The sequence below is a fragment of the Hordeum vulgare genome, chromosome 3H, assembly GCF_904849725.1.
Source record: "Hordeum vulgare subsp. vulgare chromosome 3H, MorexV3_pseudomolecules_assembly, whole genome shotgun sequence".
Taxonomy (NCBI): domain Eukaryota; kingdom Viridiplantae; phylum Streptophyta; class Magnoliopsida; order Poales; family Poaceae; genus Hordeum; species Hordeum vulgare.
Genome location: NC_058520.1, coordinates 549,890,954 through 549,908,836, shown reverse-complemented (window position 1 = coordinate 549,908,836; position 17,883 = coordinate 549,890,954). Strand labels below are relative to the sequence as shown.

General features: G+C 45.7%; 2 protein-coding genes and 1 non-coding gene across 7 annotated transcripts; 2 read left to right on the top strand and 1 right to left on the bottom strand.

Moving 5' to 3' along the window:
- Positions 1-371: 371 nt before the first annotated feature.
- LOC123444929 (protein ESMERALDA 1-like) lies at positions 372-5,680 on the bottom strand. 2 transcript variants are annotated; one of them, XM_045121817.1, is made up of 10 exons: positions 5,005-5,680; positions 3,974-4,039; positions 3,548-3,615; positions 3,350-3,438; positions 2,242-2,439; positions 1,925-2,129; positions 1,638-1,805; positions 1,304-1,471; positions 1,025-1,215; positions 372-911 (listed from the first exon to the last, which is right to left on the bottom strand). In XM_045121817.1, exons 5-10 carry the CDS (start codon positions 2,349-2,351, stop codon positions 749-751), a joined length of 1,005 nt encoding a protein of 334 aa, XP_044977752.1. In that variant the 5' UTR covers positions 2,352-2,439; positions 3,350-3,438; positions 3,548-3,615; positions 3,974-4,039; positions 5,005-5,680; the 3' UTR covers positions 372-748. The 2 variants fall into 2 exon arrangements, with proteins under 2 accessions (XP_044977752.1, XP_044977751.1); XM_045121816.1 differs by having other exon boundaries at positions 3,974-4,043; positions 5,005-5,679.
- Positions 5,681-6,587: 907 nt separating this feature from the next.
- On the top strand, positions 6,588-6,660 carry TRNAK-CUU. Its single transcript has one exon. It is a non-coding gene; the product is annotated as a tRNA-Lys (tRNA).
- A 403-nt stretch (positions 6,661-7,063) lies between these two features.
- LOC123444928 (pentatricopeptide repeat-containing protein At4g11690-like) lies at positions 7,064-11,168 on the top strand. Of its 4 annotated transcripts, none has more exons than XM_045121814.1 (3): positions 7,064-8,257; positions 8,889-8,962; positions 10,794-11,168. In XM_045121814.1, the coding sequence occupies exons 1-2, from the start codon at positions 7,064-7,066 to the stop codon at positions 8,919-8,921; spliced, it is 1,227 nt and encodes a 408-aa protein (XP_044977749.1). In that variant the 3' UTR covers positions 8,922-8,962; positions 10,794-11,168. The 4 variants fall into 4 exon arrangements, 3 of the variants coding, with proteins under 3 accessions (XP_044977749.1, XP_044977748.1, XP_044977750.1); XM_045121813.1 differs by having other exon boundaries at positions 10,749-11,168; XM_045121815.1 differs by lacking the exon at positions 10,794-11,168 and adding an exon at positions 9,355-9,588.
- Positions 11,169-17,883: the final 6,715 nt, after the last annotated feature.

The window sequence follows — 17,883 nt, the reverse complement described above, 5'->3', positions numbered from 1 at the left end:
ATTGCTGCCGCTTGCGTCCTCTGCGTAATAAAGCACCCACTCAACGAGAGCGCAAAGAAATTCAGAAAGATGAAGTACTCCTACCTCACTCGTTTACCTTTGTGCTCGATTGATGATTGTCCAGACAATCTCCAGATGCTGTTTCCAACATGAGACAAAGGCCAACAACAGAATTTCACCTTTTGGTGCTCTCCTTCTTTCAACTGACGAACTAATAATTCGTACGAGTGCAGTGCAAACAAATTACTACAGCAATGAAGACAACCCTCAGGGCTCAGGCCAATGCAAATCTACCCACACTGGATTACTCCAATGAAAAGATATTACAGTTAAATTGGGCGCATTAGAATAAAATCATCGACGCAATAGAATAAAGTGGACATTCTGTCTTCGCTTCGAGAGTTATATACTTTGTCCGTCCCAAAATAAGTGTCTCAACTTTGTACAAGGGAAGACTACAAGTCTACAACCACACCAAGAAGGCCTAGAGATGGTTAAGATCTAAGAGATACATCATCTATTGTAGACGAGGATCAGTGTGTTGTTAGCCCCAGAATTAGCCTACATCAAAATGGCCTGAACATGTCTCTGCAAAGGTCGACATGAGGGCCATGGAATGAACAACACTGCAACAGGGGTGCTTGATGCCGGAAAATCACACCACCAGACTGCACGCAAAGAATGAGTATATATACTGTACAATGGTGCCAAAATGTATAAGGATCAGTCAAACCAGTCATGGCAGATGCTATCTAGCCTGGATGTGTTTAGAGTGTTCTGATTTATTTGGATGGCACATGCAGTCAGGGCTTGGAAATGTGTATACAGATTCATTTGCTCTTTTTATTTGAATACCCTTGGCATCACTGTGTGATCTCATACTAAGCAGCTGACGTTTTAGTGACTTCCATCTGCATAGAAGGGGAGTGCAGTTTTAACAAAATAATATTTATGATTCCAAAAGTGAAAAAATATAGGAGTATCCAAGTCATGCAGAGTGAAAAGGTAAACCACAATAACATACCCGATACGTGGACTGTCAAAGAGTATGGCCAATCTTCTTTTATCAGGCTTAATTGTCTTTGAGTGGCCACCATACAAGTATCTTCTATGACCAAGAAGGAAATGAGGAAAATTTCCACCTTGAGTAGTCACGAAAACCTCACTATGAACACAAACACTGTAGTCAATAGCTGCCATCCTCGAGGAGAAATTCTGGAAAACATTGTGCTATGTTAGAGCAGTAGAGCAGCATACTTCAAAGTTCAGTAAATAAGACTTTAACGCTCCAATTCCTACAAACCTTGAACGGAGCAAGTTCTTCATCTGATGCCAATGTTTCTTTTGTCTGTAAGAGAGGGAACATTTCAAGGAGAGGAGCCATGTTCTTCTCTGCTTTATATATTCTCCCAGAAGCCAAATAGATTGAAGTCTTATTGCTGAAACCCATTCCACGAAGCATTAATCCAACCTAAACAACATACAGCATGGACATGTAAATGACTATAAAAAAGAATCGGCACCAACTGCTGCTGAAATCAGACTAGATTTTCTGGAAATATAGCTTGTATTCACTTCATAATGAATTTCCGAAGCATCTTCTGAAGCAGTAACACCAACATTACATGCTACCATACCTCCAAAGGTGTAAGTGGACATTTACCATTCATCCTTATTGCTCCAGGCCTTATTACACGTCCAGGCCTAGTAAATTTTCCACGCCAGCCTCTTTCCCTGGCCTCATCCAATTCCTTTTTTTCCTCATCACCACCGTCAAAGACACAGCAAGAGAACGCAACCATATCCTGCAAAAACAAAAACAATGGATGACAGTCCTCGTCTGGTAACCATGTGCATGCCCATATTTCACAAATGAAATTCAGACAGAAGAATGAAGAACAGTCTTTCAAAGTAGAAAACCAACCTCTTCAAAACGGAGATGCACAGCTACATATTTCCCGTTGTTTTCCACACTTTTTTCTCTCATTCGAGAAATTAAAGTGTCAGATAAAGCAGTGATTGGTTTAGAAAACTTTAAGGCTTCAAAGTTAGCCAGACATCTCAGTCGCTGAACAGCAGGCGGAGCATCAACTGAAAGCCGATTTGCAAAAGGTGATATCCTTATGACCCTATAATTTATTCACAGACAATAGCGTTAAATAGTCATATAACAGTTAAACACAATAATATCAGAAGAACATTTTCTTCGGAGCTGCAATAACCAAATTGGCTTTAACTCACCTTTCTTCAATCAACTTCGGAAGAACAACATCTTTGTAGTACTGAATAGGAGACCAAGCCTTTATCTTGAAATTATAAACATTACTCAAGTTGTTACTAAACCGCTCCATTATGAATCCAGGCACCTTGTCAACCACTCGAACATCATTTTTCAAACGTTGGACAAAGTGGTCTTCGTCATAGATATCATTGAATTTGCTGTATCAAAAATAAATATTAGTATCAAACCTTGGCAATTCTAGGCAAAATTAATAGGATTCATTCATATTAAAGTTGACCTAAGAACCACAAGTTCCAAGAAATCCCCTCATCCAAACACACCCCTGAGATTTACATTTTATGGACAGCACATTATTTTTCAGAATCGCCAGAACCTTGAAATTCCGCATGGCTAACAAAAGGCACATGCATGAAACACATGCCATCACAATATAAAATGGGAAACATGCTATCGTGTACAACAGTATATTAAAGTAGTTCCCTAAACCTAACTGACTAAGTGTGTACTCCCTCATGATAAAGAATTTGTCAGCTCAATTTGTATATTATTGCGCTAGATTCAGACTATAGAGCTCAGTTTGTTAGCTATGAACTGTTATCCTTTTTTTGGCTTGCTGTAGTGCCATGCTATGGTGAATGGATTCAAACATCAATATAACTACACAAATACTTCCTCCGTTCCTAAATACTCCCTCCGTCCGAAAATACTCGTCGGAGAAATGGATAAAAATGGATGCATCTAGAACTAAAATACGTCTAGATACATCCATTCCTCCGACAAGTATTTCTGGACGGAGGGAGTATAAATTTCGATGCTAACATAATATACAAGTCATCGTTTGTGAAGTCTTTCATATTGTAGAGAATGGTAGAAGTTAAGTACAGTGTGAAGTCTTTCATATTGTAGAGAATGGTAGAAGTTAAGTACAGTGCAACTGTCGTTGTTCAGGAAAAGATATCAATAACCATGAATTCAATTGTTGTCAACCCTAACCAAAAGATATGATGTGAAAGGACTATATACAGATAGTGGTACGGAGTATGAAAACCCAGTAGCATCACCATTAAGGAATACAATCAACATCATGCATATCAAAAAGAGAGAGACCTAGGATCCCTCCAAATGCTGTGGTAGTGAAAATTTGGAATTACAAGAGTTGCGTTCAGAAAACCAGCAACTGCAACTGCATTGCATATCTGCAGAATAATAGGAAATATCAGTGAGAACATTTTGTACATTGGAAACTTTACAATACAAATTTATTTTGGTAATTGTCACAAAGAGCAACTGATGGAAGGTGCCTACCGATGTCCTTTGCTGATTCAAACCACCATTTGCCTCCACATATATGTAGCCGTTTGGTTCGGGCAAACCTACCAAAATACAAAAGTAACCAATTATTGATCTGAACTTCTTTCAATATGAAATGCTTTGCGCGAAATGGCATCTGCCATAAACTAAAATAGAAAAATAGAGCAATGCATAAACTGTGGTCAAATATGTCAAATACATTAAGTATATCGTTTTTGCAACTATAACTTTTGAACGACTCATACCAGGGCAATCAAACATAGAAAAAGTGCCTACGACAAATCAGAGGACGCTCAATTGCAAATGTGCAGAAAAAAAATAAGTTTCTTTGAACTTCATCAAGCCATATATCATTAGAATGATACCAGTACATGAAATTAGAAAGGCAGAGAAGTATTCAGAAGTTTTGAACTAACATACCATAGGTATTATTGCTTATGCAAGGTTGCCAAACACCACCTTTGTAAGCATGCCGCCATACAGTTGCTAGCTACAAAAATGTAGCAATATGAGAATACTAGTAACACATGTATGTGAACTAAATAAGAGACACAAATAGGCAACAAAATGCGGCAAACAAACATATCTCAAAGACACAATAGAACGAAATACTAATTCTCTTATACTAGTAGCATGCAAAATGAATATGAGCTACTACTGAAAAACAAGTCCTTAGGAGTTGAGAGGCCATCAGGTATACACAAGTTTCATGCACTTGAATCATAAATTAACCTGTCATAATCGCTACTAAATATGAAAAGCCATGTTCAACCAGATGCTCCTAACCATGTGAATTGTGTACACACATTCATAAGATTCAAATTTTAAAAGCTTGTTTTAGACCAGTAGAATTGCAGGCTGTTGGATGGATAGTTTACATTGCGTTTTCCAAAATTCCGTTCAATTAACCAATATGTGGTACCGTGGTATTTACAACATTTTCGCACATGCTATTGTTCAAAGCAGCTAATCTGACAAGTTCTCAAACAGCAATTATCTGATTCTGGCCAGGATACTTATCTTCTCCCTGACGGCTAAAAATACCAGGAACCCAACAAATCTGAAGTATGTTTCAACGGGTGAAACACCATCAGTTTGCCCTCATATCCACCCTCACATATATTTCCACAATTGCATTGCAGTAATTCTGCTGCAATTGGGGGTAAAACTAACCCACATCAGTCCTAAGTCCTAACCCAACAAACAGGTACACGCCACTGGCCAGAAGCAGAAAACGACATAGTTCAGTCTCTGAAGACATGCTGAAAGTCAGCTGACGCCCAATGATTCAACCACCCAACGCCGCAGCTACGGCAATCCGAGCATCGACAGAACTGGCTGCGCACCCGAATCGAGCAAACACTTTGATCGCAAACAGCAGGCCGGGGCCACGGACGAGCAGGGTGGAGGTGGGGGGGGAGGGGGAGGGGAAGCGCGAGCGCGGCACTCACGGCGTCCGTGGCGTTGTCGGCGTCCATTTCGGGGCGCAGGCGGGCGTACAGCTGCGGGCTGCGGTAGAGCGAGCCGGGCGCGGGGCGGGAGATGATGCGGGGCACGCCGTCGAGGGAGACGGAGCCCATGTAGAGCAGCATGGCGGCGACGTAGAGCAGCGGGGCGAAGAGGAAGACCGCCTGCCGCCTCAGCAGCGCCGCGAGCACCGCCCGCGCGGCCCGCCGCGCCGCACCTCCCTTCGCCGACGGCCTCCTCCCCCACGCCCGCCGCGGGGACGGCGGCGGCGACGGCGCCGCCCCGCCCCCGAAGCTCCCCAGCCGGCTGTACGCTTGCTTCTGCATCGAACCCTCCGGAACCCCCCCAGGAGCGCGGGCGGCCGCGGACAGGCTTCTGCCTCCCGGCCCGCTGGCGTCGGGTCGGGATTCGCGCCGCGCGGGCCGATCGGGCTTGGACTGGACGGCGAGGCCGAGGGAGGGGAGGCGCTGCTGCGGCTGTTCGAAGGGGGGGAGAAGAAGGGGGAGGCGCACGGCATGTGCCGAGCGCGTGCGGGCGGGCGGTGGACCTCCTGCCTGCGGCTGCGAGCTCCCCCTCCTCGCCTCGGGCGCGTTGGAATTCAAGAGAGGTTTTGGAACCGTGGTGTGGGAGGGGCCCGTCCCCGTCTCCGTCTCCGTCTCCGTCCGTGGGAAGGGGAGCGGGTTCGCTGACTCGGTATTTTCTGGCGTCTGGTTGCGGGGGGGCGGCCGGTGGGCGTGGGATAGAATGACGTCCAAGTGGAAGGTCTCCGGGGTTTGGACCTTGGACCGGTGGACTGCTCCGCTGTGAGCGTGCGTGCGGGGGTGGTCGACAGACGGGTGTGCGGAGAGATACGTTGCGATCTTTGCTTTGCTTTCTACTACGACCGTGACGGGAAAATGGTCCCGCAGCGACCGCCTTGAGTGTGCCGTGGTTGGTGACGACGGGCGCACGGGTTTATCCGTTGCACAAAATTGGTGATCGGTACTACTCCCTCCGTCCCTCGGCATGCCCAACACGTGTGCCTGCCACGTCAACTGCTATCCGGAAATATGCTGCAAATAACACATCGGCCAGTGGCAAGAGCAACAACACGCTTCCCTTTATTCCGGACCCTTCGATCAGGAAAAAAAAAAACTGCCCTCTCGGACTGATCGCTTTTCCTTGGCTCCAAGTCTCGTGCTAACTGCGGAAAGGGTGCGCTGAATAACGTCAAATACCTTCCAGAAAGGAAAAGATGCTAAGCTGCAAAGGTGAGGCCAGGTACAAACGCTTCCTTGTTCTCCTTGCAAGCTGTCGCGTGCATAGCTCATGACCATATTCTCTTCCCTTCTTTGAGAGAGATGTTCTTTTTTCTCCTTCGAATCTTCGATCGCAGTGCATCATGCGAAACTATTCGACTTAACAGTGACTAGGTTCATATTCACCGGGAAAATAGTAGTAGCACATGGCAGTATACGCCCAGTTTATCCTAAAGAAAAACTGAAAAAGTATGCGCCCGGCTTTCTTTTGTTACATTTCAAGGTGGCATAATAAGTGGAGTATGATGTCAGTGAATTTTATTCAACAAGCCCGTCTAGCTCAGTTGGTAGAGCGCAAGGCTCTTAACCTTGTGGTCGTGGGTTCGAGCCCCACGGTGGGCGATTATTTTTCAATCTTGATTTTTTTTTGTTTCACTCCATCTGGTAGTACACAACCTGGAACGAACTGGACCAACTAACAAAAATGGAACGCACTGGAAATGGTGCAACGATTATCTTTATTCCTTGTTTTTCCTTTTTAGCTAAATAGAGCTTTAAGCTCCACATAGCCCCTTTTTTTTCTACAGTAAACTCAGCATAGAAGCAAGCACAGGGTACCTGCAAAAGACGCAAAAAAGAAAAAGAAAAACATCAGGAGCTCTTTTCATTTCTGCTTTGAATCCTGAGACGTGCCTGCGTCCAACTGCTGCCCTATTCGACCGTCTGCTGGCCGTGTGCAACGCGGCATCCATGACCCACCAACAACTTCAACTTCCACTCCGAAAGGGTAAAAAGCCGATCACCCATGTCCGCGACGACGGCCGCGGCCGTGCGCCGGCTCTGCGCCACCGGCGAGGTGCGGTCGGCCCTGGCGCAGCTCGCCCGTGGCGCGAAGGCGGGCGACGGGGCGCTGGACGTGGCCGCGTGCACGGCGCTCGTCCACGCCTGCTGCAGGACCGGCGACGTGGCGGAGGCGCGGAGGGTGTTCGGCGTAATGCCGCGCCTGGGGCTGGCCCCGAACGAGGTCACCTTCACCGCCCTGATCCACGGCCACTTCCTTCTCGGGCGCAGGGAGGAGGGCTTCGCCCTGTTCGAGGAGATGAGGAGGGGCGGCATCGAGCCAAACATCTACACCTACAACGTCCTGATCGGGGAGTGGTGCAGGACGGGGGAGCTCGAGGGCGCCCGTCGCCTGTTCGACGAGATGCCCCTGAAGGGCGTCGCGAGGAATGCCGTCAGCTATAACACGCTGATCGCGGGGCTGTGCAGGCACGGCAGGATGAAGGACGCTGCTGGCCTGCTGGAGATGATGCGGAAGGAGGGCATCCGTCCCAGCATCGTCACGTTCAACCTCCTCGTCGACGGGTATGGCAAAGCTGGGCAGATGTCCAATGCCTTGCATTTCTCCAACCAAATAAGGGCGGCCGGGTACCAGCCCAACACTCTGACCTACAATGCGCTCATTGCGGGGTTCTGCCGTGCTAGAGATATAGCCCGCGCAAACAGGGCATTCTCTGACATGAAGGAGAGAGGACTGACACCCACAAATGGGACCTACACAATACTGATTGATGCGTTGGCCCGGGACGGTGACATGGACAAAGCTTTTGAGATGTTTGCAGATATGAGGAAGGCTGGTTTTGAGGTGGATGTGCGCACTTACGGTGTTCTGGTGCATGCCTTCTGCATGGATGGGAACATGAAGGATGCCAGGAAGCTGTTTCGGTCGATGGAGGAGAAAGGTGTTAAGGCGAACGGTGTGATCTATGATATGATGATTTTTGGCTATGGACGAGAAGGGAACTCTTACAAGGCTATGAAATTAATCACGGAGATGAGGAAGAATGGCTTGGTTCCAAATTTCGCTAGCTATGGCCTGACGATCCGTAGTCTTTGTAATGATGGTAAATGTCCGGAAGCCGAAGCTCTTATCAAGGACATGGTGCGGGCTGGTCTACAACCTAACGAATCGGTCTCCCAAGCACTACTGAATGCCAAGGCAAGACAGTGAAGCTCGACCAGTAATTTTTTTACCTAGGCAGTCAAGCATGCATTTTATGTTTCTATGCCGATTCATATGTTGTATAGTTGTTTTGGGAAAGTGGGAAGAGGAAGCACACCCTCTGATGGAAATTTCTTTAGTAAACTGAAACAGTGCTCAGTGGTTTACTGGACATTGCCAGAACTTAACTAAGGACGATAGTGATAAGCAAATTCAAAGCAACAAAAAGTAGATGTATGTGCAGAGCATTCTCAGCGAGATAAAGGTCGGTGCATCCATACTTGTACTCTAATTTATGTTGGTTGTGTACATACATTTGTGTTGTATAGCGGCGACCGAGTTATATGCAAGTTGGTTGTGACTAGTGAACTCGTGGCTTTATCTATAAATTCAGGCAATCGCCTTTTCTCTAAAATATGCAAGTTGGACAATTTGGTTTCTTCTTTTCAGGATGCTAACAGTAAACATGCTATATGAATCCTTTCTTCCTTTTTTCCTTGTTTAAGCAAAGAGTACATGTTATTTTGAAGACATATTATTTACCTGCTGCTTGCCGTCTTCTTTAGACAACAGGAAAAATAGCTTTACATTCAGTACTTTTCCTTATCCTGTGATGCTGATTTGACAGCTGAAGCATTCATCCTCTGGAGAGAACTGGTAGCTTGCGCCTCACATCCTTAATGTTGGCCAATGTCAGTGCAGGTATGTACATCGTGGGATGTCTGGTTTCCCTGGTATTTTTTGTTGCTTTTAAATGCTAGAGTTTGGAGGCAATGCTTTAAAAAAATCAAGAGATTGCTTACTTATCAGCTTCGAACAATGTAAGAATTGGGGTAACGAAAAATACCAACCCACCCAATAATGATCTATGCAGGCTGCCAATTATTACATGAGCGTTCCTGATTAAATCCCAGTTCATCAAACGGCACCCTTTGGGCGTCTCTGTGATTGTCGCTGCGGGTGACGGGGTTATAGCTCTAGGGTAGGGTCATAGGCCTGACCTATAAGTCGTACCCAAGTGCACCTCATTATTAGCTTGAAGATCACAAGATACCTACCGACTAGATTAAGACAACTTCTTGTCCACTCGGTAGGAAACCACTCGGAGGATGATCATACACTCGACGACTGGATTCCACTCGGTGAAGGCCAGAAGCCAGTCCGACATCGAAGGCCAGAAGCCACCCCAGGGAGGCCAACAGGCATACGTTAGATTACTACTGTAGTTATTGTCATTAATAGCATATTTATTCTCACTTATTGCACCCTTGAAGGTTGGACACTTATGAGGGGCAACGCACTCTATATAAGCCACCCCTCCCCTCTGGTACAAGGGTTCGCATTCTGTAACACCTATATTTCACTCGACATTAAGCTCCAGAGCACTGAGACGTAAGGCTATTACCTCCACCGCAGAGGGGCCTGAACTCATACAACCTTGCCGTATCTAGGACTCTGCCCTATACTTTCGTACCCTACTCATCTACTGTCAGGCTTATTTCCACGACAGCGGGGGGCATTGGCATCAACTGTTTCTTGCTCGATGACGCTGACCCTTGCTACATTGACTCCGAGGCTTGGTTGTGCTTCTAAGTTGGTGCTGGCGCAGTGACGGCCATCAATACTCCTCTCGTTGGAGCTGGGTGCGGTGGCAGGATCCGTGAGCCGCTGGAGCCTGGAGGTCGTGGTGGTGATATCGTCGAAGACGAGGGGAGGCGTGATGGGCGTGGAGAAGCAGTGACGATAGGTTGGCGACCGAGGCACCTAGTGCCGGAGAAGAATACTATGACCCTCGCTCCAGCCTCAATGCCAGCAAAAGGATCAGTGAGCGGGTGCCCGGTGGAGTTGCTGTCGATTTCGCAGGACGCATTGGTTAGAGGGTGTTTGTTTACATAGACTTTTTGGTGTACGGACTAAAAAAAGTCCCTTTTAGAGGGTGTTTGTTTAGGGGACTTTTTGGTTTAGGGACTAAAAAAAGGTCTCTTTTAGTCCCATCTAAACCAAACATGAAGGAATTTTAGGGACTAAAAGTGAGCATTTGGGATTAAAGAAAGAATACCCTAAGGAAAAATCTTTTTGGGACTTTTTCCAACAGTGTCTTGGCTTTTAGCATGTCATTTAATAACCTCTAGTTCATTACTAAGGGTAACATGGTCTTTTAGCATGTCATTTAATAACCTCTAATCCATATTTAGTCTCTGAATTCAAACAGGTAGGGACGAAGAACTTTTTAGTTGGGTCTAAAGAAAATCCTAAAACTTTTTAATCAAACAGAGCGGGGTGTTCTTATGCATGACATTGGAGTGCCTTTAGACGCGGTTTCATAAGGAGTAGGTTGTTAGACTTTTAGATGTTGAGTACTCTTTAGATGTTACACGTCCTATACGCTGCTCAATGCCCAATCGCGTGCATATTAGTACTTGCCTAAAATATCGATGATAGTTTGCTCGTTGTCGGTTGTTGATATTTTTTTTCCTGTTTGGAACAGGTGTCGTTCATACATTCATTCATTCTTTCATGCTCATCATGCCAGGATCCAGAACGGACGGCTGAGATGATTGTTGTGCCACGACGGCTAAGTCAACCCACTCGCATGGTCGCGCTCACACCTAACCGGGAGAGCCGTTAGGGCCTCGAACCCGCAACGGTAACTGGCGACGTTGGAGGCCAGCCAGCCGCTTCCATCCTCTGGAATCCCAACCACGGCTGCACGGCGCCGTCAACCCACCGTCACAGAGGCCCCTCGCTCTGGCGTCCGCTGCAAGCTTCCCTCGGTCTCCGATACACGCGTTGCTTTTTTCTTTTCCTTATCTCACCCCTAGCTTCTGTGGTTTTTGGTTTCGACACCTGAATGGATGTTCTTCGCTAAGAAAGAAAGAAAATACCTAAATGGATGTAAGAGCATTTACGGTCGGAGTCCTCAAATCCTCATACAAATATATGCAAACGCGTCCGGTTAGTGATCGGACAGAAAAACAGAAAAAAAAAAACCAATCCAATTTAATTTTTCATATCATCCTTATACGTTCAAACTGTCTGCGAATCATCATATTAAGGATAAATGTAGGGAGGATAAAAGGGCTCACGGACACATCCGAATGTGTTCGGTTAGTCTGCCGCGTAGGACCCGATCCCACCCCGAATCACATTTTCTTTTAATTTATTCATTTTTCTTTCTCTCTCTTTATCTCCATCAATCATGTATAAGTGACCACAAATATGAAAAAAGAAAAGAAAAATGTGGTCGCGCGGACTCACAAACAGGGATTCAAAACGAACACGCTCGGTCACTGACCAACGCGTCCGCGGACGTTTGAGGGGTTGAATTAGAGGTACACGGTTGTAAATGATGTAATGCACCAAAGAGGTCGTTTGGATTAGACACGGTAGCAACACTACCAATTTTTGGGTCGTTGATCAACTCGTTCGGTTGGAAGCCAATATTTTGGATCCGCGCTATAGTTTTGGTCGCGCGTTCAGTTTTTGTGATAGGCCGTTGGCGACGGTAAAATCTTACTAGCTTCCAAATCATCCAAAAGGCTTTACTTGGTACTAATACTAATTGAAACATAAAAAAAATGATCGTCACAGTACTGGTAATCATATGATCACACTAAAACAGGAAGTACATGCAAAAAATTAAGATAACTATTGGGTTGTCTTCCAATAAGGCAATATTGTTATATGCCTCTAGCTAGGCGTAATGCATAGTATTAAGTGTTTTCATCCTTCATGTTCAGTCCATAAGCGACCCTCATGATAGATTCATAAGATGGTTTAATTCTCCTTCTTGAGAAGTGTTTCATCCCTTTATTTAATGGGAATTATAATCTTATGTTTCCTTCCTTTATATCAATAATAGCACATATAGTTCGTAGGAAAGGTCTACCAAGTATTATAGAATAAGACAGATTGCATTCAATATCAACACAATGAATTCCACGGGTACATAACTTCTATCGGCAAGAATAAGCACTGTTGGAATTATGCCCTAGAGGCAATAATAAATATAGTTATTATTATAATTCCTGTATCAAGATAATCGTTTATTATCCATGCTATAATTGTATTGAATGAAGACTCATTTACATGTGTGGATACATAGACAAAACACTGTCCCTACCAAGCCTCTAGTTGGCTAGCCAGTTGATCAAAGATTGTCAGTGTCTTCTGATTATGAACAAGGTGTTGTTGCTTGGTAACTGGATCACGTCATTAGGAGAATCACGTGATGGACTAGACCCAAACTAATAGACGTAGCATGTTGATCGTGTCATTTTGTTGCTACTATTTTCTGCGTGTCAAGTATTTGTTCCTGTGACCCTGAGATCATATAACTCACTAACACCGGAGGAATACTTTGTGTGTATCAAACGTTGCAACGTAACTGGGTGACTATAAAGATGCTCTACAGGTATCTCCGAAGGTGTTCGTTGAGTTAATATGGATCGAGACTGGGATTTGTCACTCCGTGTGACGGAGAGGTATCTCGGGGCCCACTCGGTAATACAACATCACACACAAGCCTTGCAAGCAATGTGACTTAGTGTAAGTTGCGGGATCTTGTATTACGGAACGAGTAAAGAGACTTGCCGGTAAACGAGATTGAAATAGGTATACGGATACTGACGATCGAATCTCGGGCAAGTAACATACCGAAGGACAAAGGGAATGACATACGGGATTATATGAATCCTTGGCATTGAGGTTCAAACGATAAGATCTTCGTAGAATATGTAGGATCCAATATGGGTATCCAGGTCCCGCTATTGGATATTGACCGAGGAGTCTCTCGGGTCATGTCTACATAGTTCTCGAACCCGCAGGGTCTGCACACTTAAGGTTCGACGTTGTTTTATGCGTATTTGAGTTATATGGTTGGTTACCGAATGTTGTTCGGAGTCCCGGATGAGATCACGGACGTCACGAGGGTTTCCGGAATGGTCCGGAAACGAAGATTGATATATAGGATGACCTCATTTGATTACCGAAAGGTTTTCGGAGTTACCGGGAATGTACCGGGAATGACGAATGGGTTCCGGGAGTTCACCGGGGGGGCAACCCACCCCGGGGAAGCCCATAGGCCTTGAGGGTGGCGCACCAGCCCTTAGTGGGCTGGTGGGACAGCCCAAAAGGACCATATGCGCATTGGAAGAAAAATCAAAGAGAAAAGAGAAAAAAAAGGGGAGGTGGGAAAGGAAAGAAGGACTCCACCCACCAAACCAAGTAGGACTCGGTTTGGAAGGGGAGGGCTGCCCCCCTTGGCTCGGCCGAAACCCTTAGGGGTCCTTGGACCCCAAGGCAAGGCTCCCCCTCTTCCCCCTATATATACGGAGGTTTTAGGGCTGATTTGACACAACTTTGCCACGGCAGACCCGACCACATATCTCCACGGTTTTACCTCTAGGTCGCGTTTCTGCGGAGCTCGGGCGGAGCCCTGCTGAGACGAGATCATCACCAACCTCCGGAGCGCCGTCACGCTGCCGGAGAACTCTTCTACCTCTCCGTCTCTCTTGCTGGATCAAGAAGGCCGAGATCATCGTCGAGCTGTACGTGTGCTGAACGCGGAGGTGCCGTCTGTTCGGCACTAGATCGTGGGACTGATCGCGGGACGGTTCGCGGGGCGGATCGAGGGGCGTGAGGACGTTCCACTACATCAACCGCGTTCACTAACGCTTTTGCTGTACGGTCTACAAGGGTACGTAGATCACACATCCCCTCTCGTAGATGGACATCACCATGATAGGTCTTCGTGCGCGTAGGAAAATTTTTGTTTCCCATGCGACGTTCCCCAACAGTGGCATCATGAGCTAGGTTCATGCATAGATGTCTTCTCGAGTAGAACACGAAAGTTTTTGTGGGCGGTGATGTGCGTTTTGCTGCCCTCCTTAGTCTTTTCTTGATTCCGCGGTATTGTTGGATCGAAGCGGCTCGGACCGACATTACTCGTACGCTTACGAGAGACTGGTTTCATCGCTACGAGTAACTCCGTTGCTCAAAGATGACTGGCGGGTGTTAGTTTCTCCAACTTTAGTTGAATCGGATTTGACCGAGGAGGTCCTTGGATGAGGTTAAATAGCAACTCATATATCTCCGTTGTGGTGTTTGCGTAAGTAAGATGCGATCCTACTAGATACCCATGGTCACCATGTAAAACATGCAACAACAAAATTAGAGGACGACTAACTTGTTTTGCAGGGTATGCTTGTGATGTGATATGGCCAATGATGTGATGTGATATATTGGATGTATGAGATGATCATGTTGTAATAGATAATATCGACTTGCACGTCGATGGTACGGCAACCGGCAGGAGCCATATGGTTGTCTTTATACTAATGTTTGTGCTTGCAGATGCGTTTACTATTTTGCTAGGATGTAGCTTTAGTAGTAATAGCATGAGTAGCACGACAACCCCGATGGCGACACGTTGATGGAGATCATGGTGTGGCGCCGGTGACAAGAAGATCGTGCCGGTGCTTGGTGATGGAGATCAAGGAGCACGTGATGATGGCCATATCATGTCACTTATGAATTGCATGTGATGTTAATCCTTTTATGCACCTTATTTTGCTTAGAACGACGGTAGCATTATGAGGTGATCTCTCACTAAAATTTCAAGGCGAATTGTGTTCTCCCCGACTGTGCACCGTTGCTACAGTTCGTCGTTTCGAGACACCATGTGATGATCGGGTGTGATAGACTCAACGTTCACATACAACGGGTGCAAAACAGTTGCGCACGCGAAACACTCGGGTTAAGCTTGACGAGCCTAGCATGTGCAGACATGGACTCGGAACACATGAGACCGAAAGGTCGATCATGGATCATATAGATGATATGATTAGCATGGGGATGCTTACCACTGAAACTATGCTCAACTCACGTGATGATCGGACTTGAGCTAGTGTAAGTGGATCATGAACCACTCAAATGACTAGAGAGATGTACTTTTTGAGTGGGAGTTTAGCGAGTAATTTGATTAAGTTAAACTCTAATTATCTTGAACATAGTCTAAGTCCACTTTGAATATATTTGTGTTGTAGATCATGGCTCACGCGACAGTCACCGTGAATTTTAATACGTTCCTAGAGAAAGCTAAGTTGAAAGATGATGGAAGCAACTTTGTAGACTGGGCTCGTAATCTTAAGCTAATCTTACAAGCTGGGAAGAAGGATTATGTCCTTAATGCTGCGCTAGGAGATGAACCACCCGCTACGGCTGATCAGGATGTTAAGAACGCTTGGTTAGCACGTAAGGAGGACTACTCAGTAGTTCAATGTGCAGTCTTGTATGGCTTAGAACCGGGACTTCAACGTCGCTTTGAGCATCATGGAGCATTTGAGATGTTCCAGGAGTTGAAGTTTATCTTTCAGAAGAACGTCCGGATCGAGAGGTATGAGACCTCTGATAAATTATATGCTTGCAAGATGGAGGAGAACTCGTCTGTCAGTGAACATGTGCTCAAAATGTCTGGGTACTCAAACCGTCTAGCTGAGTTGGGGATTGAACTCCCGCAAGAAGCTATCACTGACAGAATCCTTCAATCACTGCCGCCAAGCTATAAAGGCTTTGTGTTGAACTACAACATGCAAGGGATGAACAAGTCTCCCGGCGAGTTGTTTGCGATGCTGAAAGTCGCAGAGTCTGAACTCCATAAAGAGCATCAAGTGTTGATGATGAATAAGACCACTAGTTTCAAGAAAAATGGCAAAGGCAAGAAGGGTAATTCAAAGGATAGCGGCAAGCCTGTTGCCAATCCGACGAAGAAACCCAAAGCTGGACCTAAGCCTGAAACAGAGTGTTACTATTGCAAGGGTATGGGTCACTGGAAGCGCAATTGCCCCAAGTATCTGGATGATAAGAAGGCGGCCAAAGAAAAATCAGGTATATTTGATATACATGTTATTGATGTGTACTTAACCGGCTCTCGTAGTAGTGCCTGGGTATTCGATACCGGCTCTGTTGCTCATATTTGCAACTCGAAACACGAACTGCGGAATAGACGAAGGCTGGCGAAAGATGAAATGACGATGCGCGTAGGAAATGGTTCCAAGGTTGATGCAATCGCCGTCGGCACAGTTTCACTTCAGTTACCATCAGGATTAGTTATGAACTTGAATCATTGTTATTTAGTGCCTGCGTTGAGCATGAGCATTATATCTGGATCTTGTTTATTGTGAGACGGTTACTCTTTTAAGTCAGAGAATAATGGTTGTTCTATTTCTATGAGTAACATCTTTTATGGTCATGCACCCAGTGTGAGAGGATTGTTCATATTGAATCTTGATAGCGATACACACATACATAACATTGAGACCAAAAGAGTTAGAGTTAACAATGATAGCGCCATATTTTTGTGGCACTGCCGCTTAGGTCATATTGGTGTAAAGCGCATGAAGAAACTCCATGCCAATGGACTTTTGGAGTCAGTTGACTTTGATTCACTTGACACGTGCGAAACATGCCTCATGGGCAAGATGACTAAAACTCCGTTCTCCGGAACAATGGAGCGTGCAAGTGACTTGTTGGAAATCATACATACCGATGTGTGTGGTCCAATGAGCGTAGAGGCACGCGGCGGATATCGTTATTTTCTCACCTTCACTGACGATTTGAGTAGATATGGTTATGTCTACTTAATGAAGCACAAGTCTGACACATTTGAAAAGTTCAAGCAATTTCAGAGTGAAGTTGAAAATCATCGTAACAAGAAGATCAAGTTCCTACGGTCTGATCGTGGGGTGAATATCTGAGTTTCGAGTTTGGTGCTCACTTAAGACAATGTGGAATTTTTTCACAGTTGACACCGCCTGGAACACCACAGCGTAATGGTGTGTCCGAACGTCGTAATCGTACTTTATTAGAGATGGTGCGATCTATGATGTCTCTTACCGATTGGCCGTTATCGTTTTGGGGTTATGCATTAGAAACAGCTGCATTCACTTTAAATAGGGCACCATCAAAATCCGTTGAGACGACACCATACGAACTGTGGTATGGCAAAAGGCCAAAGTTGTCGTTTCTTAAAGTTTGGGGATGTGATGCTTATTTCAAAAAGCTTCAGCCTGAAAAGCTGGAACCCAAAGCGGAAAGGTGCATCTTCATAGGTTACCCAAAAGAGACAGTTGGGTACACCTTCTATCTCAAATCCAAGGGCAAAGTGTTTGTTGCTAAAAACGGAGCTTTTCTCGAGAAGGAGTTTCTCTCGAGAGAATTGAGTGGGAGGAAGATAGAACTTGACGAGGTTTGTCGAACCTCTCATCCCTCTGGATGGTGGCGCAGGGCAAGGGGAAACCTCTGTCGTTGCGACGCCGGTTGAGGAGAAAGTTAATGATAATGATCATGAAACTCCCGTTCAAGTTTCTGTCGAACCACGCAGGTCGACGAGACCACGTGCTGCTCCAGAGTGGTACGGTAATCCCGTCTTATCAATCATGTTGTTGGACAACAATGAACCTGCAAACTATGAAGAAGCAATGGTGGGCCCAGATTCCAACAAATGGCTAGAAGCCATGAAGTCCGAGATAGGATCCATGTATGAGAACAAAGTGTGGACTTTGCAGGTACTGCCTGAGGGCCGCAAGGCTATTCAGAACAAATGGATCTTTAAGAGGAAGACG

Coding starts and splice junctions, on each gene's coding strand:
- LOC123444929 (XM_045121816.1), bottom strand. CDS start 5,346: ATGCAGAAGCAAGCGTACAGCCGGCTGGGGAGCTTCGGGGGCGGGGCG. Junction 3,616..3,973: donor CATAAGCAATAATACCTATG/GTATGTTAGTTC, acceptor GTATTTTGGTAG/GTTTGCCCGAACCAAACGGC. Junction 2,440..3,349: donor AGCATTTGGAGGGATCCTAG/GTCTCTCTCTTT, acceptor TTTTTGATACAG/CAAATTCAATGATATCTATG.
- LOC123444928 (XM_045121814.1), top strand. CDS start 7,064: ATGTCCGCGACGACGGCCGCGGCCGTGCGCCGGCTCTGCGCCACCGGC. Junction 8,258..8,888: donor AAGCACTACTGAATGCCAAG/GCAAGACAGTGA, acceptor CTGATTTGACAG/CTGAAGCATTCATCCTCTGG.